We start from the raw sequence: 25,812 nt of genomic DNA on the forward strand, positions 1-25,812 counted from the left end.
ATTGTTCCTCCTCAACCCTCACCAAAACACAAGTAAACAATTTTACCACCAGAAGCCCAACTCCCTTCCTCAGCCCCATGTCTGTATTGCTTAGGAGGGCAATTAGAGTGCATCTGAATCCTTAAAATACTCAAGAGGAGCCTGAACACAGAGCAGGTAAATATTTTCTATATTACCAACACCTGATGCACCTAACAACAGCAACTTGAAGTGCATACTCCTTTTGCAAACAAACAGAAAATAAGCTCATAGCTTTGGGCAGCCTAAAACATTTAGTTGCATAGACTAGACCTAGACTATAAAGTAGGATTGTAAGCTCATCGTGAGCAGGGAGTGTTGTCTACCAACTCTGTTGTACTGTACTCTCCCAGGCACTCAGCACAGTGCTCTGCATACAATAAGCAATCAATAAATATCACCTATTGATTCAAACCTCATGACACCTTCACAGCTAGCCAGTATGGTGGTGCAAATTAATGTAGCAGAGTCAAATTACTCAGTTTTGACATTGACCAATTTCTTTAACAGGATACAAGCTTTATCTCTTAAATTATAAAGATAACCAAGATCTCATGATTAGTTGAATTGGGAATGGAAGCCACCTACTGACACTGAGCAGATCTGTTCCCCATGGCTCCTGATGGGTAGGTGTAATTAGAAGAATCAGTGTCAAAAGCACTGTTAAGTTTACCAGAGACAGTATTAACCAGGAGACAAAAGTCTATCAAAAAGGCCATGTGTATTAACTAACCCAATAGGCATTGACTGGCAGGCTCTCCCACCATCTCACCTTAATTCCAGTTGGATGTGACATGGGTTTTTCTTAAATTAGAAACCCACTTTTTTTCCTCTGATGCACAATACATTCGCTTAAAGTGCCAGATTTGAGGGTGCAAACCAAAATAAAACATCTCAATAGGAAAGCGCTAGGCAAGACTGAATACCCTAAAGTTAGTATAATGAGTCATAGGGCAACTCAAATAAGTTGGAACTGCATGCATGAAATGCAATTTTCAAGATTAATTTTTAGGGAACTGAGTAGGGTGGGAGAATGCCAATGAATGAAGATGTCTATTAGTATTAGATCAGCATCCAACTTGGCTAGTTGAACAAGAGACCAAAATCAAGAGTCCTGGGTATTCAGTCATCCAGTTTCATATAGGAGAGTCAGTCTGATTTTCAGTTCTTCTGTCCCCCATCCGGTACCGATATGGCACTGGAGGATTTCATGACTGATGGTTCCATTTTAAACACCCAGCCTGCTTTCACTTCAGCTCCTGCCCACAAGGTTTTCAACTCAGAAGCTGTGCCTCTGTTTAGTCCCTGAGAAGGGAACATGATGGCTCTGTTGCAAAGGAGAAAAGGGAAGGACAGCAATCCCTCCTGGGGATATACTCTAAGGTCTGCAGGTTTCCCCATGGGGGTCCTTATGATATTGTCATATTACACTGCATAATCCATGAACATACTTAACACATGCCCATTACTCCTGGGTCGGCAGAGTAACATCCGGTACCCCTGAGTGCCGACAATGCCCATCCTACCAGTTTCAACACCAAATTCAACAGAAGATCCGTACTGCAATTCTCAGACAGATAATACACTAAATACACTCATTCACTAAATGTTCCCCCAAATGAAATTTTCCCCATAAGCCTTTGATCAGCACGATTACACAAATGTGAGATAGAATGCCACTTATCTAAAGTAGGCCCAAAGTTAAGGTTCAGAAAGCCAAACTCAATTCTGTTCACTTATAAAGATTGGCCACACATCCAATTTTGTTCTGATATTTTATTATTCAAATTAGTCTTGGTTCAGATTAATGAAGCTTGGCCAAGGGGCTTCCTAATGAAGTCAAAATGATAACAGCTATCATCTTCTTCATGTCATGGGAAGAGAATGCTTTAGGTATTAGGCATGAACTCAACAAACCTGCCCAAGCATTCCTACAAACTGGCAACTTAGCCCATGAAGGTTTCTTTGGTGCTAACAAACTTTGTTACTCAGTGGTTCCAATATCTTCAAGCAGGTCACATCTGGAAGGTTCACAACTGCAGTACATCAGTTTTTCAATCAATCCCAGTTTAATGTAGCAATACTACTTGGCTTCAAACTGATTATTCAGAATAACTGCCAAGTGCTTCTTCTAGTGTACCATGAACATCTCCTAATGTGTCCGTCGCCAATCCCCTCTGCCCCTTTTTATTTTTAGATTGTGAGGCCCCCGAGACAGAGACGGTGCATTCCTTCCCGGCACTTAGTACAGTGCCCTGCACTTAGTAGATGCTTAATACTATTACTATTACTAACAAGACAATGGAATAACATTCCTTCATTACCCACGGCAACTGAGCACCCATTTCCCAGGGCCGTCTTCCCTTCAAAATATTTCCAGATCTGAAATTCAGACCCTAGAACAGCATGACTATTATCTCATATATAATCTTCCCCTACCTACAAATCGTCTATCACCCCAACATCAACTCTCGAAAAGCATTTGAACTCTGGTACTGCATCTAGCATTACAGATGACCAAGCCAGATCTTTGGAGGATAAATTCGGGGCCTGAGTCTCCCAGTTTTCAAACAGCCCATATTCACCAGAGTTATGGGGTGGGACGGGGAGGGGGAAGCAAAACAGATTTCTGGGTTCATTTTTGCAATGATACAGCTGTAGTCTAACATGAAAGGAAATGCAATATACTAAATAGTATTTGCCTTTAAAATGCTTTTGTTTAAATCGCGTTTAAAAGTTTAAATGCTATTATTAAGCTGGAGAACAGACATTACATCTCTCTGCAGAAAGGCTCCCTTCAGAGGCTACCTCCTGTCTGGCTCAACAGTTTAGAATAGGGAGACAGGGCTGTTACCATTAAAGAAGCCATGCAGCAAATGGGCTAAACGGACTCAGTATGGTCTTAAATCACCCCCTTTAAGCATAGCTACACAATATCAGTTGTCTGTAAAAGAAAGGATAAAGAATCTTGTTTTTCACAGCCAAAAGATAGTTAAGAATTTGGGAGTTTAAGAATCTCCTACCCAAGAGCATGGGTGCCCACATTTCACTGAAGGGACGGGGCAAACGGGGGGAGAAATTGTGTGGGTGTGGGGACTGGAAAAGGGATGGGCTTCAAAGAGCTAACAGGCCAGAGAGACATCATTTTGGTTCTTTTCAGCCCTAATTAGAAACTCAGAAGTCTTGTCAGGGGCTTGGGACAAGGAAGAAGGCTTGGAGTCCAACGCAAAAATCAGTGGACGTCACTGCCTCCAAAGTATTTGCCTCTAAGCCCACAGCTGATCTTCCAGGGATTCATACCGTCACAGTATTCTAATTCAAACCTTTCACTCTAAAATCATAAACCACTTTAAGTAGGGAAATCAGCTAAACGTTTAAGAAAACTCAAAAATATAACCAGAAACAAAACTAATCAAATCTTAAAAGGGTGGGCAGAGTCAGTGAAGACATACTAACGGACTATTCATGATTGTAAGTACAATAAATCGAAAGGACAGGAAAAATGTGCTACATCTTAATCCAATGTTAGAATTTCCAGTACGTATAAGTTTAAAAAAAAAATCCAAATGCGAAGTGTTTAGATGCTGCCTATCTAAAAATTAACTGGCTAAATCTAGCTAAATTTTGTTAGCTGAGTTTAAAAAAATGTATTCACTAAATGTAAACTAAAAATGTATTCGCTAAAAATGTATTTTAAGAATCAAGCTCTGATGGGATCAGGGAGACGACAGAGTCATCTTTGATTGTTTACCCACCTTTGGCGAAATGAACGCTGTCCATTTTACATCGAAAGGGATGATTACTGGTCAACACAACCACTCCACTGTTCTTCATTTTTAAGTCTTTCCAGATATACTGGGGAAAGTGATCACCTTCAGACTTTAATTTGAAAATAGCTACATTATTTATATATGTATTCTTCATACTGAAACTGAGTGCTACAATAAACAGTTACCCTTTGCAAGCATCTGCCTATTTAAAAAAGGACAATGTGTACTGTCCCAACTTTTTGACCTACATTACTCTTTATCTACGGAGAGAGTTCGCTGGATATTTTATTTCTTAAAATTCAGGCAATAGCTGAAAAATAAAAGCTGAAAAATTGAATGCGCCCTCTACTGGATTATATGGGCACCCACCACAAGGCTAGGTGCATGTTATTTTACTCACAAACTGCGAACACTTGAAAAGCGAGTTAATCCTACACAGAACCAGCTAAGAACAAGGCTGTGCAGTTAGTTTCAAGAACTCTGCCGATTCTGATTTTATGCACCTCTCGAATTTCAACAATCGTTTAGGAGTTGACGGTACCAAAACCAAATCTAACTTCAGCTTCCCCAGTAAATCTTAGCGACCAGTCAGTCACAGGATCAATTCTTCCCCTGGAGGCAAGTGAAATTAGGACAACCTAATACCAGGAGGGCATTAAAAAAACTGAAGCTGAATGGGGGCGAGGGGGGTCAGTGTGAATACCAGCAGAGTGGTGGTTATATTTCCCCTTCAATCTCTCATAGAAGTAATTCCTGGTGTTAAAGTGCCAGACACTGCCATAAGAGGGGTAGTCACCGCTCGAACATTATAAAAAAGGGCATTTTGTCCACTTTCTTTCTGGGACAGTTTAGAAGGGATTTCTGTCAGAATAAGAGGCTGGGAGGGCTAGATTGTGAGGTCACTGTGGGCAGGAATTTGTCTGTTGCTATACTGTACTCTCCCAATTGCTGAGTACAGTGTTTTGCCCACAGTAAGCACTCAATAAATACAATCGAATGAATTTCAAAAGGCAAGAATGGAACCAACCCACCACAGTCAGCCTAGTAAGCACCCAGGCCAGGCTCCCACCTTTTCCAGCAATGAAACCTATCTGTGGGAGCAAGGGGGTGAGGGACAAGGGGAAAAAAAGCCAGAAATACTGTGGGAAATGTAGTCCTGGAAAACTTTCTATGCATGCGTGTGGAAAATGAGTTTGCTTCCAAAGACGCCCTCCAAAACCAGATTAGCCCCAAGTTAGATTAAAGCCTTTCTCCTTTTGTGGGCTGGGCTTAGTTAAGGAGACCCCAGAACCAGGTGAGGTTAACACAGAGATGAAGCCCAATTGGAACCAGATATCCTCTAGGTCCCCACAACTCATTCCTCTGCTACTGGGGATGTCACACAGGTTGGTGAAGGGGGGAGAGGGGAATCAAACAATGGTGTTTATTGAGCACTTATATGCAGAGCACCGTATTAAGCACTTGGGAGAGTGAGATACAACAGAGATGTTAGGTACATTCCCTGCCCATAAGGAGGTTGCACTCTGACGTGTTCCTGTTGCTTCAAGGGCTACTGTGCGCTTGTAGCAATGTTCCTGAAAAGTGAATTCTGAATCATTTCTCTTTCAGCACAAGCCTATACATAACTACTAAGTGGAAATAACTAAAGGGGGTATCAAAACCCCCAAGCATGATGGTTGGCTAGCCTAAAGCATATGACTCTTCCTCCCAACGCAGGAGATGGGGGGCGGGGGGAGAAAGGGAAACTATACTGTATTTGATCAAGATGGGGAAAATGGTGGTCGCTGGAACATTACGTTGTTCTTAGCCCAAGCAATAAGAAGAGACAGAAATCGTGGCACAGAGGACATTTCTATCCATTTTAATGATCTGGAACCAAAGGTGGCCATTTAAGGCAATCTACATGCTTCTTTCCAATTATTCAGCTTTAACCAAATATCTCTAAGTTATAATTCAGATTTAGGCAACCGGTAACATGGCTGCCACTCAAGAGAATCAAAAGCAATGGGGGTGGCACATCCCCATGCACCCACCAGCTGGATCCTTTTCATTCTCCTCCCTCTTCCTTTCCTCAGTCTCCAGTTTTTAAGCCCTGCCAACGGATTGAGGGCACATTGCTGAGACCTCTGGGGCAGGATCGCCAACAGCTGAGTTTGTCGTTTTGTTTTTATTTGAATAAAAGTCAGAACAAAAATTACTGACAGAGTTTTTTTACTGGTCATTTTACACAAGACAAAATGGTTCAATATTAAAAAAACTAGCCCTTTAATGTTTCTCAACAGCCAACAGTAATGTCATTATACTTAGCCATGCTAGCATCCCCAATGTTCTGTGGTTAGTGTGATGATTGCAAGCACCATCCGAACCGGAGAGGCCACTGCTCTAGCCCTTTTTCCTGGACTGTTTTGACAGCCAGGAACTCTTCCGGCATTTCTTATATCTGACAGTTTCAAGGCCGAGAAGCCCACCCCACCTCTGCAGTTCCATGTCAGAGTGCTACTAACTGGGCCAGGCATAAGATGAGGGCGCAGACCTAGAGAGTTCAATCAACCAATCCATAGCATTTATTGAGTACCTAATGTGTGAAAAGTATTGTACTAAGCTCTTGGGAGAATATAGTACAGTGGAGTTGCTAAACATGATCCCTTCCCAAAGAGCTTACAGTCTAGTGAAAGAAACAGACATTTTCAGTCACCCAGCAGGCCAGTAGCAGGGCTGAAGCAAGAGTCTTGGTCCCTGCCACCGTATCCTGTTGCTTCCCTGGGCAAGGGAATGGCCGTGATCTGTAGCGGGCAGATTCTAGGGACCCCCAAAATGGAGGTGTCCTGGACCACCCTAACCAAAGGGGCACAAAGGGCAGTTGTCCTGTGCCCGTCACCCTTGGAGGGGCATCTTGATGACAGATCACACTCTCCACCCACCTCCACCCCCTGAGACTTCACTGACCAAAGAATGGGAGGGAGGGGCAGGAGGAATGGGGAGGGCTAATCTGGTTCCTGGGTGCACCGGCCACTCCAAACCCAAAATCTGGCTTCGAGAACAGGGAGACGTGTATCCCGGGTGGGGCCATCCCATCCCTCCGCCCAACTCCCTGGAGCCACTTGGGGACTGGCCCCTAGTTTTGAAACCTGCTAATTAGGCCATCTCATTTCAGAGAAACTCTTGAAGCTCAGGGCCTGAGGAAAGATTAAACTCTAACTCTACCCTTCCATGACCCTAAAAAAGCTGTGAACGGAGAGGAAGAGAGGAGGAAGGAACGACCTTACGGAGATGTCTTGAAACCAAAAATTGCTCTAAATTTACTTGCCAGTTGGGTGCCCAAAAGCTAGAAGAGTAGGTAAACAATTCAGTGCTGGCTAAGGCTTTTATAGATCAATCAACATATGCTGCTGATTAAAGGCTAGCAAATATTATGTCATCTCCCAACAGGATTAAATTTGGTAAACAAGCTTACTGCAGATATCCATCCACATGAGACTTGCAGACAGCCACTTGCCAGAGATGGACAAAAATTTATGCCAGATGAATGGCAAAGTCTTTGTTTTGCTTCCTTAGTATTACTTGTGAGGAAGGGATGGGGAAAAGAAGGTAGCTGGTAAATATGTTGCTGATCATTTGTATCTTCTGTACCTTTTCCCAAGGTTTCCAAGAAGGAAAATAAAATTTGCAGAACTTTATGAATGTTATCTTAGCATATTTTGCATAGTGTTCTTTCCTTGCAGATTCGCAAAGCATAAAGATGGGGAAGAGACCCAGGCTGATAACACACATTTTAAATCAAAGTTACTGTGCAGCTAGGCACAGTACACATCTTTCCGGTATAAATCCAGGCCAGCCCCTCTCCACCTCTTCCACATATACTAGTGGGTTTCTGCACACAGATGTGGACGGACACAGAAACACACACAGACACATACACACACACACACACACCACCCCCATGGCTTTTCTATATTGTCAACATCAAGTAAAACTAGCTTAAGGATCATTTTTTTCAGGCTGCTTCACATTATAAATGCTGTTTGTACGGCCATTTTAGAAATGTTTGTCATTTAAAGGTAATTGGAGTCTCTCTATTTTATAAATACTAGTGCATTTGGAATCCTAGAAGGAGGGGACAATTTGCATGGAAAAGTGTTAAACGGAAAGTGACATTCGGAAGAGTCCGGAGCAGCATTTCATTTCAAAACAGGATTCCTCAGATGTACTCTGCCCTTGAACATTCCCTGGGTGGCGGCGATTCTGCAGGAAAGTTAAACATCCCGCACCCTTACTGTAAGGTCTAACTGAAAACACCTGCCAGATGGGAGAGTTAGCAAAATAGGTAAATCATTCCTTAACTTTGTGCGCTCTTGGTGGGTGGAATTCAATAAACAAAAAGCCAGATAAGATCTACACAGGGATGAGGCTGGCCTGAGCACCCCCCCACCCCCCTCCAAACACACAAACACACACCCCTACCTGCCCAAATCCACCCCATCATTTTGCATATCCAGATTCTACTGCCAAAGAAACATTTGAGACTATTTTTTAAAAGAGTCTGATGCACTTGACTGGAGGCTCTACAACTGATTAGTACAAATTGTTCAAGTAGCCATCATTTCGGATGCCCTGTAATACCGAACCGATGGTTCTGACCAACAGGATGACAAGGACCTAATGCTGAAGATGCAGAAAAAACAATAAATGAAAAGAACGGCCCCTCTAAGCTCACCAAGCATAAAATGGCATTCCCGCCACCCACCGCCGAACTGTTTCACGAACCGTCTACCAGTGGAAGGACACGGCAACCACCCCATGATACAACCAGCACAGGGGCCCTCGCTGTACTGTTGATGCCATCCTCATCACGCGTAGGCCCAATTCGGCCCCAACGCACTGGCCGGGCACCACAGGTAAGTCAAACCTGCCCCACTGCTGACTGAAATTACTGAGTCAACGACGAATGATAAACAGAGGTTGGAAGAGTGCTGCCCACTGTTTGGGGCAGAATTTCAAGGAGTTAGAGGGATCCCTGGGCAGAGAACCAAAGAAGATGCTGATCTGAAGAGGGAACAAGCGTTGACTACCTCTCGCTCGGAGGAACCCACAAACTCAACGATCCAATGCCTCACTGCAAGGGGCCTGAACAAGAGGTGTTCAAAAAGGCATCTGCCTACTGCAAGACACTTAAGAAAAGAGGGCACCTAGTCCAACAAAACTGGTTAAATTTGTCACTAAATTCTAAAACCGCCGCCATGGCAGAACAAGCTTTGATTCTACGGGAAGCCAGCAGAAGTAGATCTTATTACCATTTCTCATTTTTTTTAATTGTAATATACTTCAAATTACTTTAACGTTTAAGTGATGTTGATCAGGGCAGTACAGCACACGAAATCAAATTCCGTACTATTTTTCCAGTGGATCTGGAAATGACCCATGGGAAAAACCCAGGATACGGCCGTATTTCCAAAGAATAAAATCCATTTACATTGGGGAGTATATGCGTGTTTTCAAATTGCCATAATTTTGCCTTTTTACTGTGCCCGGCATAGATAGAGAAAAAGCTCCTAAGGTTAGAAAATAGAGAGTGACAGTCAATCCTCCCAAACACCCCAACTCTTTTAATAGTACAATGTACTCTGCTAAGCAATTGGAAAAGCACAAGAGAAGCATGTGTTCAATACAGTGCTCTGCACACACTAAGTTCTCAGTAACTAGAACTGATTGTTTTGTACTTGTCAAGCACTTAGGACAGGATGATGCACCAAGTGAGTGCTTAGTAAATATTACTAGCTACAGCACAGGCATTTCTCCTACGCCATGACAATCCAAAAATCTCATTATGCCAAGTGTTTCAAGGTAGACAAGAGACTGGGGAAGGAAGATTCCAAAACAATTCAATCAGTGGTAGATACTGAGCACCTGAATATGCAAACCCCCATACTGAAAGCTGGAGAGAGTAAAACAGAAACAAGACATGTGCCCTGTCCTCAGGGATCTGACATATCTAGTGGGAAAAGAGAACACAATAACGATTGGACTATTTGTTAAGTGCTCTGTGCCAAGCACTATACTAAGCACTGAGGTGGATACAAGATAATCAGGTCCCACATAGGGTTCACAGGCTAAGGAGGAGGGAGGGCAGGTATTAAATCTCCATTTTGGAGATGAAGGAACTGAGACACAGAGAAGTTAACTGACTTGCCCAAGATCACACAGCAGGTAATATGGCAGAAGCTGGATTACATAAAACTCAAGTCCTTTGACGCTTTACCACTCAGGCCACACAGCTTCTCATGACTTCTGTTTTACCAGGTAAAGTTCAAACTGGTTGTGGAAGACCAAAAAAAGCCTTTTAAAGCCTGTTGCCTTTTGTGTTTTAGACTTACACCGTTTCAACTATTGCACTCTCATTCTGATTCTTCTCCCTGGTCATAAGAACCAAGGTAGACCTCTTAAAAGACCAATTTCTATTAAACGATTTGAAATACGCTCCGCTCTGAGATAACCAAGTTTGCGATATGTGGTTTGGCTAGAACATGATTAGGGAATTAGGGACAATCTTCCTATGATGCAAGCTTGGAAAAACAGCCTGGCCTAGCTGAAAGAGCAAAGGCCTGGGAGTTGGACGACCAGGATTCTAATTCCGCCTCAGACATGGCCTGATGAGTGACATGGGGCAAGGCTCTTTACTTTTCTGTGCTTCAGTTTCTTCATCTATAAAATGGGAATCAACTCCCTGTTCTTCCTTCTAGACTGTAAGCCCCAGGTGGGCCAGGGACTGTGCGCAACCTGACTACCTTGTAGCTAACTCCAGTGCCTAGTTCAGTGCTTGGAATATAGAGAGTGCTTAACAAATACCATTATTATTATTATTATTAATGTTGGTATTTGTTAAGCTCTTACTATGTGCAGAGCACTGTTCTAAGCACTGGGGTATACAAGGTAATCAGGCTGTCCCACGTGAGGCTCACAATCTTCATCCCCATTTTACAGATGAGGTAACTGAGGCACAGAGAAGTTAAGTGACTTGCCCACAGCCACACAGCTGACAAGTGGCAGGGCTGGGATTCGAACCCATGACCTGTGGCTCCCAGGCCCATGCTCTTTCCACTGAGCCATGCTGCTTCTCTGTTTCTTCTATTATTAGGCCTCCACAAGCTGTGAAACTGAAGAAACTGCTTATGTGCACATGCAAGGTGTCAGAATTCATGAATATTTCGGCCCAAGTCCTCCTTAAAGCAAGGTTTCGGGAGGACACGGCCCCCTCCCATTACAAGAGAACTGAATGTCCTTGCAATTGGTTTCTTTTCAAGGGCTAAGGCATGACAGTCTGTTTCTGGGTCTGATCTGATAATTCTGTATCTACTCCAGCCCTGTGTACAGTGTTTAACCTATAGTAAGCACTTAAGTACCTCAATTATGAATTATTAATATTATGTCCCTTGATCCTGTCACCTATTTGAAACAGAATTCCCTCATTTTATAGTAAGTTCAGCCACCCCATGGTATGCCACTCTATCCAAATTGTGTAAAGCAAACTGGATCTAATAGGCATGTACTAAGGGTCAAGAACCGTGCTAAGTCCCAAGGTAATAGGTCAGACACAGTCCCTTTCCTATTCAGGGCTCGCAGTCTAAGAGTGAAGGAGAGCAGGTATCTTATTCCCATTTAACAGATGGAGTGAACGAAGCCGATGAAACACTAAGTGCCTGAGGTCACAGGGCAGGCTAAGAGTACACAGTCCTGGTCTTGAGTCCTTGTTCTTTCCAGTAATAATAATAATAATAATGTTGGTATTTGTTAAGCGCTTACTATGTGACGAGCACTGTTCTAAGCGCTGGGGTAGACACAGGGGAATCAGGTTGTCCCACGTGGGGCTCACATTCTTAATCCCCATTTTACAGATGAGGTAACTGAGGCACCGAGAAGTTAAGTGACTTGCCCAAAGTCACACAGCTGACAAATGGCCGAGCTGGGATTTGAACCCATGACCTCTGACTCCAAAGCCCGTGCTCTTTCCACTGAGCCACGCTGCTTCTCGCCACCCTGCCTCTAATTAGCAAGTTTGTTAGCTCTAAACTAAGTTTTCCCATTCGCCACCTAGCTAACGCCCCAAGACTTTCAACATCTCTTCATAAAGTGGACTCCAACAAAATAGGTATCAACCCAACAGCCACTTCAAGCACTTAAGAATGTATATCCCCCGGAATACTTGCATATATGTATGCTTAATTGTATAGTCCATGAATTAGTCCAATTCTACTATTAGTAAACATTTTTGTATGTGTGTCATCCCCCCCGCCCGGGGAAGCGCAACTGATTGACAGAAAGCTCCCTTGGGGCAGGGAACAAGTCTCCTGCTTCGGTGAAACTTTACTAGGCACTTAGTACAGGGCATTACATCCAGGGAATGGGTGCTCAGACTGTCATTACTACTAGTAAGCAAGATTCCTATGCAAACATTTAAGTGAAAATGAACTCGTGAGCCAAGTCCGACCGTGTTTACCTACAAGGCCAAGTTCTAAAACGTGAGCTTATAGAACCACTCTAGGCAAGTTCTTCTCCCCGCAGATTTGGCCTGCCCTGCCCCACTAGACTATATGCTCAGTTCGGTCACTGAATGTTTTATCTAGAATAGCGTGAGGAAGGAAATTCGGGAACATTCATCCGCTCTCACGGGCCTGTTTCGATAGAGCACAACAGCTGTGCTGGAATAAACCATTAGTGTATGGATACAAATGCTATCAAGAAGTTTACCTTAACATTAGGTTTTGCCAGAGAGTCACCCGCACGTTTTTGGAAAACCGGGTGCATCTTCCCATAGGCCTGATTTGCTCTTCCATTCTACAGGAATGCACCTCCCTACAGTCTCCAGAACTCTTCAATCCATGCCCCCGCCCCCCATTTCACTCCCATACGAAGCAGCACGGCCCAGTGGAAAGTGCACAAGTCTGGAAGTCAAAAGACCTGGGTTCTAATCCTGCCACCTACCTGCTGTATGATCTCGGGTAAATCATTTAACCTCTCTGTGCCTCAGTTCCCTCCACTGCAAAATGGGAATTCAATACCTGTTCTCCCTCCTAGCCTAAGCGTTCCACCTGAGTCGTGATTAGTTTGTATCTACCCCAGTGCTTAGTATAGTGCTTGACACATATTAAGTGCTTAACGAGGTCACAATCATTACGACAGTGGTAACAGAGGCTCACGTTTTCATCCCTGGGCCTGCTGCAAGTTATTTTCCAATCATCTCCTGGGAACCACAAATTGATAAAAGGACGCTGAAGTTGAGACCAACTTTTGAGAGGGCTAAAATACTTTATTAGAATGGGACTGGGAAAAGCAGCAGTAAAGGCCTTGAAAGGGGGAAAGGGGAGGAGCCTAGAACGGAGACATCTCATCAAACAGAGCTCAAAAGTCACCTTCCTCCCCAGAGGTAGCCTGGGACTCCAAAACACTGCCCCATCACTCTGTGGAGTAGTTTTCTTGGGAGGGACAAAAGTATCTGAAGATCTTACAAACATGTAGATCTCCACAGATCTTCCGCGGAAGACTCTAAGCTCATTGTGGGCAGGGAAAGTGTCTTATCAACTCTGTTCTATTGTATACTCTCCCAAACGATTAGGACAGTGCTCCACACAGGCTAAACACTCAATAAATACAATTGACTGATTTCACTGAAGATATGTAGTTCTTCATAGTAGATTATCGTATAGACTGTGAGCTCATTATGGGCAGGGAAGGGTAGTCTAACAAAGTCTGTAGTACTCTCCCAAGTGCTTAGTACAGTGATTTGCACATAGTAAGGACTCGTTAAATACCACTTTTTAAGCGTCATTCACTGCCAAGATCTTTCTGCTCATGCCAGCCAAGGAAGGATTTCCCAGCCCACTTTACCCCCCATCTCCTCAAGCCCATCCTGTTCATTAGGGGTAGGGAATGTGTCTGTTACGTTGCTATACTGCATTCTCCCAAGCGTTTAGTACAGTGCTCTTGCACACAGTAAGTGTTCAATAGATACGATTGACTAATTAATGATTCCTTCCCCTTCCCTGCACACTCCCTCCCACCCCTCTAAGCCTCCCTCCCCCGTCTTAGTCCTGCTCTCCCTGCCACCTAATTTGCGTCCTGGCAATGATGGAAATTACCATTTGGTTTGAATCTTTCAGAATGCGGAAATGGTACGACTGCCCAGAAAATTAGGAGGTTCTTGTTTGAAAAACCTTATAATTACGCAGCTTTGATAGGATTTGGTCTTTGTTTCCGGAGTGATGTGATTACAGTAATATGTTAAAGCTGTGGCCTCCGAATTCTAACTCGCTACAGTCAAACTCAAAGACACTGCCCAATTAATAAGAGTTCCTTAATCCGGAAGCTCCCCACAACTTAGACCTTTTCATTCGTTCACGTTTTCAACTGCCCTAGAAGGTAGCTGAGAAAGCAAATACTGCAACAGTTCACTTCCCAGGTAGAAGTAGCGTGGCCTAGTGGATGGAGCATGCCCTGGGAGTGAGAAGGACCTGGGTTCTAATCCTGACTCTGCCACTTGTCTGCTGGGTGACCTTGGGTAAGTCACAATTTCTCTGGGCCTCAGCTACCTCACCTGTAAAATAGGGATTAAGACTGTGAGCTTCACGTGGGACATAAATTGTGTCCAACCTGATAACCTTATAATTACCCCAGCGCTTAGTACACTGCCTGGCACGAAATAAGCACTTAAATACCACCATTACTATTATTATTAGAAGGGAGAAGGCACAAACATGGAAGGAGAAGAGAAAATGACAAGAACCGGGACTAGAAACTGGGGTTCTATCTCTTCCTGTTTTGGACCACAGTGAATTTGAAGATTTTAAAATGGTTTCCTGCACATGCTGGGGAGGGGTTGTGTCTCATTAAAATCACCTCTCCAAGAGGCCTGCCCCAATTACGCCCTCATCTCCCCTGCTCCTCTCCCTTCTGTGACACTTGGATCTGTACCTTTCGAGCACTTCTTTTTATGGTATTTGTTGATCGCTTACTATGTGCCAGACACAGCACTAGGCACTGGGGTAGAGGATAATCAGGTCTTAATTCCCATTTTACAGATGAGGTAACTGAGGCAAAAGTGACTTGCCCAAGGTCACACAGCAGACAAGAGGCAGAGCCAGCATTAGAACCCAGGTCCTCTGATTCCCAGGTCCGTGCTCGTTCCGCTAACTGAAATTCACCTCCCCTTCTCCCCATCAGCACTTATGAACATATCCATCAAGTACAGAATGTAAGGTCTTTATGGGCAGGGAAGGTATCTAACTCTCCCAAGTGCTTAATACAGTGCAGAGGGCACTCAATACATACCACTGATTGACTTTGGATTTAGCTAACTTGTTTGGATGGCAATAGCGTGCTCGGCAAATATTCCAGAACAAATTTTTGGATTAAAAATAATTGTACTGGTTTTAATAGCAGAGTAACAGTTAATGCCAGGATAGTACTGAAAAGGATAGAGCTGATTTACTTACGAAAACCATGACACTCATTAGGCCCAAGTAGTTCACTTTTTCTCCCACTAACCTGTTTAAACAGCAGGCCATTCAGAAAACCACGATGTGGAAAATTGGTTGGCTATTCTGTGAGTTCCTACCTACTGCCGGGGGCTGAGAAGGCTGGGAAACTGATGGTACTCTTACTCCCAGGGTTGACGGACATACTTCAGTGCTTTTGCATCAGGTACTCAGGATGTGAACTCCCCACTAGACGAGGATTGGATTAAACCTAAAATGGATCAAATGGGATCCTCCAATTCCTCTGCCATTTGTCTTTGGGGGCCGAGAGGAGCCGATTTTAAATGGCGGAGCTAGGAGGAAAGTGTAATCATGGCCCCCAACAGTCTAGGAAGTAAAGGACAAAGAAAGACTTCCGAAAATAGGTTAAATGTTGAAAAAAAAATTAATTTCAGTGAATCTGGGTGTGGGTTTTTTTTTAAAAAAAAACACCTTTTGAAAGTATTAACGTTTGGGGATAAGCAGATACTCAGCCCACCACTTATGTACATGTCCTTATTGGTTGCTTCTCCAATCTGAAATGTATTCTATTGCCTGTCTTCCCGACTTAACTGTAAACTCCTTGAAGGTCAGGGATCAAGTACTCTTCCAAGCACTTAATATAGTGCTCAGCATAGAGTAAGCACTCAATCAATACTTCTGATTGACTGAATAAACAATGCAGTGTCACATACTGCAGTTAGTAGTTTTGAAGGGATCTGTTGGGACAGCTCACACTGTGTTGGTAGATTAAAAAGAAAAAGTCAGCTAGGTAGGTGTGTGAAACTTTACACAAATTCTGCACATAAGTTTTGAAAAACATCCTGTCGGTGTGTGAATGGGGCTTAAGTATGGAAGCATATTCTTTGCACCTCCAGTTTCAACTAAGAGAAAGCAGAAGCACTTTATTTCCAGGGGGAGTTGCTTCTTTTCTTTCTTTTTCTTCTTTGCGGGGAGCTGGGCTTTTAGAGGAAAAGGGCTCAAAGGGAGCAAAATCCGTTGATCACTTAACACTGATCTCTCAACTCAAAAAGCTGCCAAAGAAGCTTCAATAAATGCTGAGCAGTGCTGAGCCAGGGATTTGGGCCTTGAAAGCCCTTTACAATCATAATTAGTTAATCCCCCACATTATCCCCATTTATTGATGATGGGCACTCAGGTGCCTTGCTAGAGTTAACCAAAAAAAACTAATTAAATTGCCTTTTTCCATCCAAAACCCATCATTTGGGGTCAACTTGAGTCTCTCTCCCCAGGCCCAACTAGCAAAAGATCAGAGTGAATGAGCTGGCTAGGAGTCCACCAAAAGGCTGACTCCTAAGAGACACTCGGCTCTCTCAACACTACACCTTTATGCACCATTGTGTTTAACTGGGTTTTACTTGAGGCAGGAGACATGCCATGGTTTTAGAAAACCACCTCTCTGCTGCAGAGTGGACGTACAGAACCAGACTACCTCCTCATGGTTGTGGCTAACATTTTCAATTACTGCACTTGAGACTGTTGGTGAATGCTGTTCATGCAATACAACCCCATTTTCATTCATTCAATAGTATTTATTGAGTGCTTATTATGTGCAGAGCATTGTACTAAGCGCTTGGAATGTAAAATTCAGCAACAGATAGAGACCATCCCTGCCCATTGACGGGCTTACAGTCTAATCGGGGGAGACAGATGCACAAAAACAAGATAACTTAATCGCAATAAATAGAATCAAGGGGATGTACACCTCATTAACAAAATAAAATAATCTGGGTGGAGGCTGTCTTTTACCCTGAACTTGCCAATAGAGCAGTGGGCAATGGAAATACATTTGGTAGAAACCAGAAGTCAACCTAAGGTGTAACCCTCCCAGCTTTGATCCAGGGGGTTTACCTGCCAACTCAAGGTGGCTCCCAACCACTGAATCACTGTTGGCCTTAGTCCGCCAGCTCATTCTGGTGCCCAGAGTGTTTTCTTTCCCACCATTTGGCCTGAACTTTTCTCTAGATTTTAAGCTCATTGTGAGCAGGGAAATGTGTCTGTTATATTGTTATATTGTACTTTCCCAAGTGCTTACAGTGTTATACACACAGTAAGCGCTTAATACAGTGAACTGTCTACCCAGATGGAGAGACACACATGCTCGCCAAAATGCAGGGCTGCTTCCAGAAACCAAGGTGCCCAAAACTCCCTAACTCCTTATAAAACCGCCCAGTGTGTACTGCATTCAACTCAAGATCCCAACATTGCTCCTCAAACACAGGAAGGAAGAGAACTGGACACAGAAGTTGCACCTGAAAGATCCTCTAATCCTGGAGCCACGTAGACACCATCTTCTATCAGTGTGGGAGGACAGCGCCTTTTACTACAGAGAGGTCTCGGCCACATTCAATACTTTCAAAGCTTTGTGGAAATACAGACTAGGGCAACTTTTGTCAGGCAGTTGCTTCATACACATTATCAGACCCATGGCTCACACAAACAAACAAAAAAAAAAACACCCTGAAAACCTCTCACATCAGATCCTCATATTCACAGCCATCCGTGAACATCTGTCACTGCAAGCTCGTTGTGGGCAGGAATTGTGCCTGTTGATTGCTGAATTGTACTTTCCCAAGCGCTTAGTTCGGTGCTCTGCACACAGTAAGCACTCGATAAATACAATTGAATGAATGATAAAATAGAAAATGAAGAGCAATCTGTCCTATGGGGGAGATGGAAAATGACCTCATCTGAAAGCCCGTGTGCCCAAATGCCAATAGGAAAATATGGCTTAAATATACAGGTATAAAAAATAATAATAGTTCTGTAGAACAGGCCTCTCTCAGCAGGGACAGGTAGAATAGCTGAGCCTACAATTCATAGACTGGAAATCAGATGTCCAAATCCTAGCCAAATGGTTTGGCCTGCAAGGGATGCATTTACAGAGTAGCAGTCTCCCTGGCCCATCACATTTGTCGGTTGAACTTGACTAGAGATGGTCAAGTTTTAAAAAAACTATTCCAAAGGGCCACTGCTAGGGGCAGGAAGAGATCTTAGGGGTGGGAAAAGAAAGCAACGCAGGAGTCCAGTCTCCGTCTTCTCTTAAGTGGCCCGTTTGATAATCAAGTTATTTAAATCTAGATATTCATCTATGCACATCGGGAGGCCCATTTAAATCAAGCTGTAGGTGAATACCTAATGCAAAGGGGCTTCAAATGGGTCTATTGAAATGTTTCGGGGAATATAAAGACACCAACCTCCTTTCAAAGAACAAAGAAAATACCTGCTGGACTTCCTTTGGACAAAGCAACCCAAACCAAGCAGAAACTTAACACTTTCTCATTGGGCACTTCTCCACCCATGATGAAGAACAGAAAGATAAAGTTTAAACTAGGAACCCGCCCTCCTTAGTACTCTGGCAAAGACCTTGCTCACTGGTCAGATGGGCTCTGGACCCTGTCAGCTGGTAGTTTCGTAACAAAGCAACACAAGGCCAGGTAGATAGGTGGGCCCCGAGTGGCAAAAATCTGAGGAACCCCATTAGAACTTTCACTTGTGTGGCCTTGGCTTCTTCCACAGAAGCCTTTCTTCAGCCAACCTTAAAGTGGTTCCATTAAGAGGACAATGAGAGGTTGCTAGGTTTGTGAAGATCTCATAATTGAAAATGAGTTAAGGAAATAAGTCTTTTGAAAAATCCCTTGTCTTGGAGGTTTATGGTGTGGTGTTTGGCATCTGTACTACCAGATGCTTGCCTGGAAGCCCGGAGAATTGGTTTTTGGAAAAAAAAAACACAAACCACCACCAGAATCAGTGACAGTGTAGCTCGGGATGTTGATCGTTAACTGCTTGCTGGAATTTAACTGGGACTATTGGGGGACTAAGGAAAATACTTTAAACCCAATTAAGGGGCAAGGAGGTAATGAATTGATAAGGGTTAATGATGTTCTCACTGATTTTCATCAGCTCAGTGATTTTTAAATTGGTGTCTGCCTACATAAAGAAATCATTCAAGTCATGGATTTAATATGAAAGCCCCCTCTGGTTATTAACATCTCCCAAAGATAGCTCTGAGGTCACTTTGGTCCACATACCGGATCACACTGTACTTTGAAAAACAAAACCATCCACTGTGCTAATGGGAATGTTCATTGTTCCAAGAAAAAAAAAAAAAAAAGAAGGAACCTTTAACTTCTCCACTTTGGCAAAAAAGACTCCAGGTCCTAGTTTTTCATCCTGAAGCAGCGTGGCTCACTGGAAAGAGCCCGGGCTTGGGAGTCGGAGTCGTGGGTTCTAATCCCAGCTCCGTCACTTATCAGCTGTGTGACTCTGGTCAAGTCATTTCATTTCTCTGTTCCTCAGTGACCTCATCTGTAAAAGGGGGACTACGACTGTGAGCCCCATGGGGGACAGCCTCATTACCTTGTATCTACCCCGGCGCTTAGAACAGTCCTTGGCACATAATAAGCATTTAACAAATACCATCATGATCATCATTATTATCATTAGTATAAGTAACAGTTGTCTACAGACATTTTAATCTGTAGATCCTAGAATGGCCCACCATGACTAGCAGGGAAATTTCTCCAACTGAACATTAAACTAAAATGGAAAATAAATCCCCATTTTATAACTTATCTGTAAAATGGGGATTAAATATCTGTTCTCCCTCCAATTTAGACTGTGAGACCCATAAGGGACAGGGACTGTAGTCAACCTGATTAGTTTGCATCTACCGCAGCACTCAGAACAGCGCATGGCATGTAGGAAAACTTAACATATGCCACCATTTATTAAGAAAAAAAGCCTACCCTCTCACAACCAAAACCCCACAGATTCCTCTCCCCTAAAACACTTGCAGCATGAGGGATTCTCTATTGAAGCAATGACCTATGTGGGGTGAGAAAGGGTCCCGATAGAACAAACTTTAGGAGGGACATCAAGATTACCTAATACATCCCCCTGGCTCCAAAGCAAACAAAAACTTTATTTCATGGGTACCGACTACTTTTTATCACTCCTGACCGTGATTCAAAGGGGATTTAAATTTTTAAAAAATTAACTCATTCTACTGATCAGGGTGACTTTTACACCAAGCTCGTGTCCAACAGCAGGGTTTCAAAGCAAGTAAGAATTTGATGGTCAAATTCTGTGGATTGTGGTGGTGCTTCCAAGTTATTCAAGAAATGTGGAGATTTTGGGGTGAGGGAGAAGAAAAAAAACAAAAACCACAAACAAAAAGGCCAGGCCAAAGTTGTTCCAACAGGAATTTGCAAGCCCAGGATAATGAAATGACTGTTTGGTTTGGACAAGACGGGGCGAAAACATTTTCCTAGCCCATTCATGTTTCCTCCAAAATACACCAAAAAAAAACACCACCCCACATTGAAAAGCCCATGAAAAAGGCATGGTTAAAACCAATCCAAACCAGGAAAACACCACTGCCATTATTCCCAGACACTTGTGAGTTTGCCACCCCTCCAACTATCCAATTAGTTTCATTTCTCTAATATACTAATGAAAGCTTCCTTTGGGCGTAGAAAACAACAGAACCAAGCAAGCGACTTCAGGGAGCAGAAGTGAGCTATAAGAAATCCCGATACCAAAAGTATCACGGTAATCTCTCGACTAATCCAAAATCCACATGGATTTTTTGACCTGGTATTTGACAACTGGAATCTACTCATTACCCATTTCGGGCCGAATCTTATTGTCTTTCAACAACGACTCCCTCCACACACCCACACACCCCCAACCCCCATCATTCAGTAGTGTGCTGACACTACTGGTCAAAACATCCGATCAAAACGTTGAATTTATTTTGGTGAGCGTAAAAGCTAAAAGTTCAAGCCCCTTTATCCCCAACCGCACACCTGTGAAACTGGTGTCCCAGTTTTCAAAGAAACCCGGATGATTACGGACAATTTTATTACCAGACCCAATATGATACACACGTTCGGATAAAATGTAACTTTCTCTTCTCAAAAGAAACACTTGCGAAAAAATAAATTTCATTCTGGATTAAGAGAGAACTTAAATTTCCCAAGTCCACTCTAATTAGGTCTGAATAAAAGCAACCTAATTTCAAACAAGGTCAATTGTTTTCGCTATAATTCGATGCAGTTTGGATGAAAATTTACTTCTTTTTTCTATAAACTTCTAAAAACCAAGACTTTTCCCACAAGCGTCTCCACAAAGGGATGGATTTGCTCAAAGGGCACTTAACTTGCCTTTTTTTTTTCCTCATAAAGTACAACACAAACCAGTAAATGGGATATTCAACCGCCCTAACTTCTGAAAACTGACCCGGACCTTCGAAAAGCAGCTAACTGAATTTGTCTACCAGCTCTCTTTATTTTGTACTCTCCCAAGCGCTTAGTACAGCGCTCGGCACACAGTTAAGTGCTCAATACCATTGATTGAATTCATCAACTAAGAGGTACAAAGGTAAGAACAAAAGGAAATGGAAATGTACTTCTTCCCCATTTAAGAGACACACAGCCCCCTCCCTTTTGGGATTTAACCAACGATATTTCAAAAACTTAATTTATCTATAAGCATTCCTATATGTTAATCCCCCAAGGAAACAATTTACAGAGTTTTTTTTTTTGATGCTGTTTCAGCCATCTGAAACCACTTGTTCACAGCTATCCTAACAAGACACTTCTTTCCCCTAAAACAAAGCCTATTAACACCTCTTGAATTAAGAAACCTTTGTTCCACCAGGAACCCTCCTCACCCAAACTGGAATGCTTTCAAGGACTAAGGATTGGGGGGGGGGGGGGGAGAAAAGGGAGAGGGGAAAGGATATGAAGGTAGAGGTGGGGGAAACCTCCAAAATGCACCCTCCAAGAAATATTTCCCTTTTGTGGTTTAGATTAGTACATTTATAACAAAAAAAAACTACCACCCCACACTCTTTCCATTTGGCCCTTGATCTTATTAAACAAAGGGGAAGGCAAACCACCACCAGGAAGGCAGGTTTCAAAACATCAATGTGTTGCTTTATATTTTTAGATTACTTGTGCCTTTTAACACCCTTCCCCAGTCTGTACTGCTCTCTACAAAATGGTGGCCATCATGTCTCTGACATTCAGATGAGGAAAAGACACCCAACCACACATTTCTCTCTCAACTTCCCATTTACAGACTAGCCAAGTTGGGAAAATGGGTAGCCACACCAAAACTGGACTGCCTTCTGTTGTCCCCACAAGAATCCCACTGAAGGGAGAGAAGGAAGAGGCAAAAATGCAGGGTCTCCCCCAGCCCTAGCATACCACAATGCCAACATGGAGGACAACACCCAGGAACCAGCCTTTTACCACTTCACTGTGTCTCCTCTCTGGCTAGTCCCCCCCCCCCCACACAAACACAAACACACACACAGCAGCTCCGTTCCAAGAACTTGCCCAAGTTGTGCAGTTTTCTGACACAAACCTTATGAACACAACTGCACAATATCTGCATTCACCATTTCCCCCCCCCCCCCCAGCTTCTGACTCAAGGAGACTTACAACGTACATGTACATAAACAAGGACATGATGAACCCGTGTAGTTTTCCTTTCAAAGTGGACAAAGGCTCCAGAAAGCCCTTTTTTATTATGCTTCTGCAGGACCCTCTGCAATTCCAAAGTAACAACCAACCATCTGCCTTGTCCACTACACTGAGAGAAAGGCCATTTTTCGGCACATTTCCATCATCCACCCTGAGCTGGTCAAGATTTTTTTTTTTCCAGTGGCGGAAGAGTATTTCAACTTTATTTTCCAAGTTGAACAAAGGCTTCTCTTTCCAGTAAGGTAACTTTGGGGGCTTGAGTGAAGGGGGGGAGGATTTTTTTCGGGGGGGAGGGGGTGAAAAGTAGAAATAAAGACTTGTTTATCACCCTCTCCCCCAAAGGCCGTTAGCGGGGTTAGCCCCTCCAGCACAAAACGTCACTACAAAGAGCTCAGTGAAGGGGTGGGTGATGATAGAAAAATTAAAGGTTGTTTTTTAGTGGGGGGGGGGCTCTTCCTTTCTGGGAGGGGCGGGTCGACTCAAGACCTGAATTTGGGGGACGGGAAGGGGGGCGCTGAAATGGTTGGGGGGATGGGGACGGGGGTCCGAGGGGGGGGGCAGTTGCCCACCGCCCTCCCTTCCCCCCTTTGCAACGGTTTCAACGGCCGCAACAGCCCAACTTATCTGGGCTGCCAGGCCTGGGAGGGGGAAGGAGAGAAGGAGAGGGGGAGGCAGCCCCGGACCCCTCTTTTTTAAGGGGGTGTAGGGGGGTGGGGGCTGGACCCTCCTCCCTGGACGTCGGAGCCGTTAGGGGCTAGGCCCCGACCCCGGGGGGCGGTGGACAGCGTGTGTGCCAGGGGGTCGGCGGGGGAGTCGTTGGGGGCCGAGCCCGTCCCCCACCCCCAAGGGGTGACGGTGGGGGGCAGGTCCTCCCGGGGGGCTGTTGCGGGCCGCCCCGGGCCCGCCGCCGCCGACACACAAAGGACCGGGGCCTCCCGCCGCCATATTGAAAACTTTCCTGCTCGCCCCAACTCGCAACTGCCCCCACCCCAGGACAAAGTCCCGCCGGGGGGGACCCCTCCCCACCCGCACCCCCTCTCTCCCACCCTCCCGGGGGTGAGCTCTTCCTCGCCCATCCCTGCCGGCGCTCCCCTCCTGGGACCGTCCCCCCTCCCCCCGGCAGCCCCGCGTTGCTGCGCCGGGGGCCCCCCGAAAAGGAGGCAAAAGGTCCGTCGAGGCCGGAGCGGGGACACTCACCGGGGGCGGCCGGACCTTGCAGATGCCGGTCTGCTCGGCGATGGGTCGGATCTTGTGGATGAAGGCGAAGGGGTCGGCGAACTCCTCCCAGCTGGGCTCGAAGACGGGGCACTCGGGGGGCGGCAGGAACTCGCCCAAGGGGCCGGGGGGGCCCGGGGGGACCGGGGAGGGCTCCATGGCCGCAGCGGGGGCGACGGGGGCCGGTCCTGGGGGGGGCCGGTCCTGGGGAGGGCCGGTCCTGGGGGGGGTCCTCGTCCGGCGGCGAGCTCGGCGGCTCCTCTGCCAGCCGCTCCAACCACGCCGCGCTGCTCCCACAACCTCCGTGCGCCTCCGCCGGCCCTGCGAGGAAGAAAAAGAGTCCCCCCTCCTCCTGGCCCCTCTGGAGCGCAACACCCTCCCCCACACAACCCGACCCCCGGAGAGGGCGGCACCATTCATTCATTCACTCCATACCACTTATTGAGCGCTCACTATGTGCGCAGCACCGTACTAAGCGCTTGGACTGGCCGGTTCGACTGGAAGCCCGTCGAAGGGCAGGGACTGTCCCTCTCTGTTGCCGAGTTGTACATTCCAAGGGCTTAGTACGGTGCTCCGCACATAGTAAGCGCTCAATAAATACGATTGAATGAATGAACAAATCACCAGCGCCAGGGGACGGCCTCGTGCTAAAATCAAAGGCCCGACGCCCAAGTTGGGGTGTCACCCCCTCCCCCTGGATGATAATAATAATGTTGGAATTTGTTAAACGCTTACTGTGTGCAGAGCACTGTCCTAAGCGCTGGGGGAGATCCAGGGTCATCAGGTTGTCCCACGTGAGGCTCACAGTCTTCATCCCCATTTTACAGATGAGGGAACTGAGGCCTAGAGAAGTTGTGACTTGATCACAGTCACGCAGCTAACAAGGGGCAGAGCCGGGATTCGAACCCATGACCTCTGACTCCCCAGCCCGGGATCTTGCCACTGAGCCACGCTGTTTCTCTTGATGGAAAATAGGGGGTCCCTTGGGTCACCCGGGAAGTACCCCCCATCCTATAATAATAATAATAATGTCGGTATTTGTTAAGTGCTCACTATGGGCCGGGCACTCTTCTAAGCACTTATGGGGGGGAAATATAGCGTGGCTCAATGGAAAGAGACCGGGCTGGGGAGTCAGAGGTCATGGGTTCGAACCCCGGATCCGCCACTGAGCAGCTGTGTGACTTTGGGCCAGTCACTTCACTTCGCTGGACCTCCGTTCCCTCCTCTGTAAAATGAGGATGATGATGGTATTTAATAATGATGGTGATATTCGTTAAGCGCTTACTATGTGCCGAGTACTGTTCTAAGCGCTGGGGTAGATCCAGGGTCATCAGGTGGTCCCACGTGGGGCTCACAGTCTTCATCCCCACTTTCCAGATGAGGTCACTGAGGCCCAGAGAAGTGAAACGACTTGCCCACGCTCACCCAGCTGACAAATGGTGGAGCTGGGATGAGAACCCACGACCTCTGACTCCCCAGCTCTTTCCACTAAGCCACGCTGCTTCCCAGACGAGGGAACTGAGGCCCGGAGAAGTAAAGTGACTTGCCCAGGGTGCTATTTCCTGGTTGTTAGAAAGGTTGGGGTTCACAGGGATTCTAAGGGGAGAGAGGCCGGAACCCCAGAGGCAGGGGACACCTGGGCCCCCCCAGTCAAGAAAGGATCCTCCTTTAGAAGCTCCCCTAACCCTAGGCCCGCGACTACCAAAGCTTTCCCAAGGGCCAGGATGGCTCCCCCATTCGAGGCATCCTCCTTCACCCAGGAATTATTTGGGGCCAGTGAAAAAAATCCAG

At 45.2% G+C, this 25,812-nt stretch overlaps 1 protein-coding gene across 4 annotated transcripts in view; it reads right to left on the minus strand.

The window, feature by feature from the left end:
• Positions 1–24,195, minus strand: part of KDM5B (lysine demethylase 5B) — an 80,289-nt gene extending 56,094 nt beyond the window's left edge. For all 4 annotated transcript variants that reach the window (XM_029068614.2, XM_029068613.2, XM_029068612.2 and 1 more), the window contains exon 1: positions 24,004–24,195. In XM_029068614.2, the coding sequence (XP_028924447.1) occupies positions 24,004–24,180 (177 nt within the window). In that variant the 5' untranslated portion in view covers positions 24,181–24,195. The remainder of the gene's footprint in view (positions 1–24,003) is intronic.
• Positions 24,196–25,812: the final 1,617 nt, after the last annotated feature.

This window comes from Ornithorhynchus anatinus, chromosome 7 (assembly GCF_004115215.2).
Source record: "Ornithorhynchus anatinus isolate Pmale09 chromosome 7, mOrnAna1.pri.v4, whole genome shotgun sequence".
NCBI lineage: Eukaryota > Metazoa > Chordata > Mammalia > Monotremata > Ornithorhynchidae > Ornithorhynchus > Ornithorhynchus anatinus.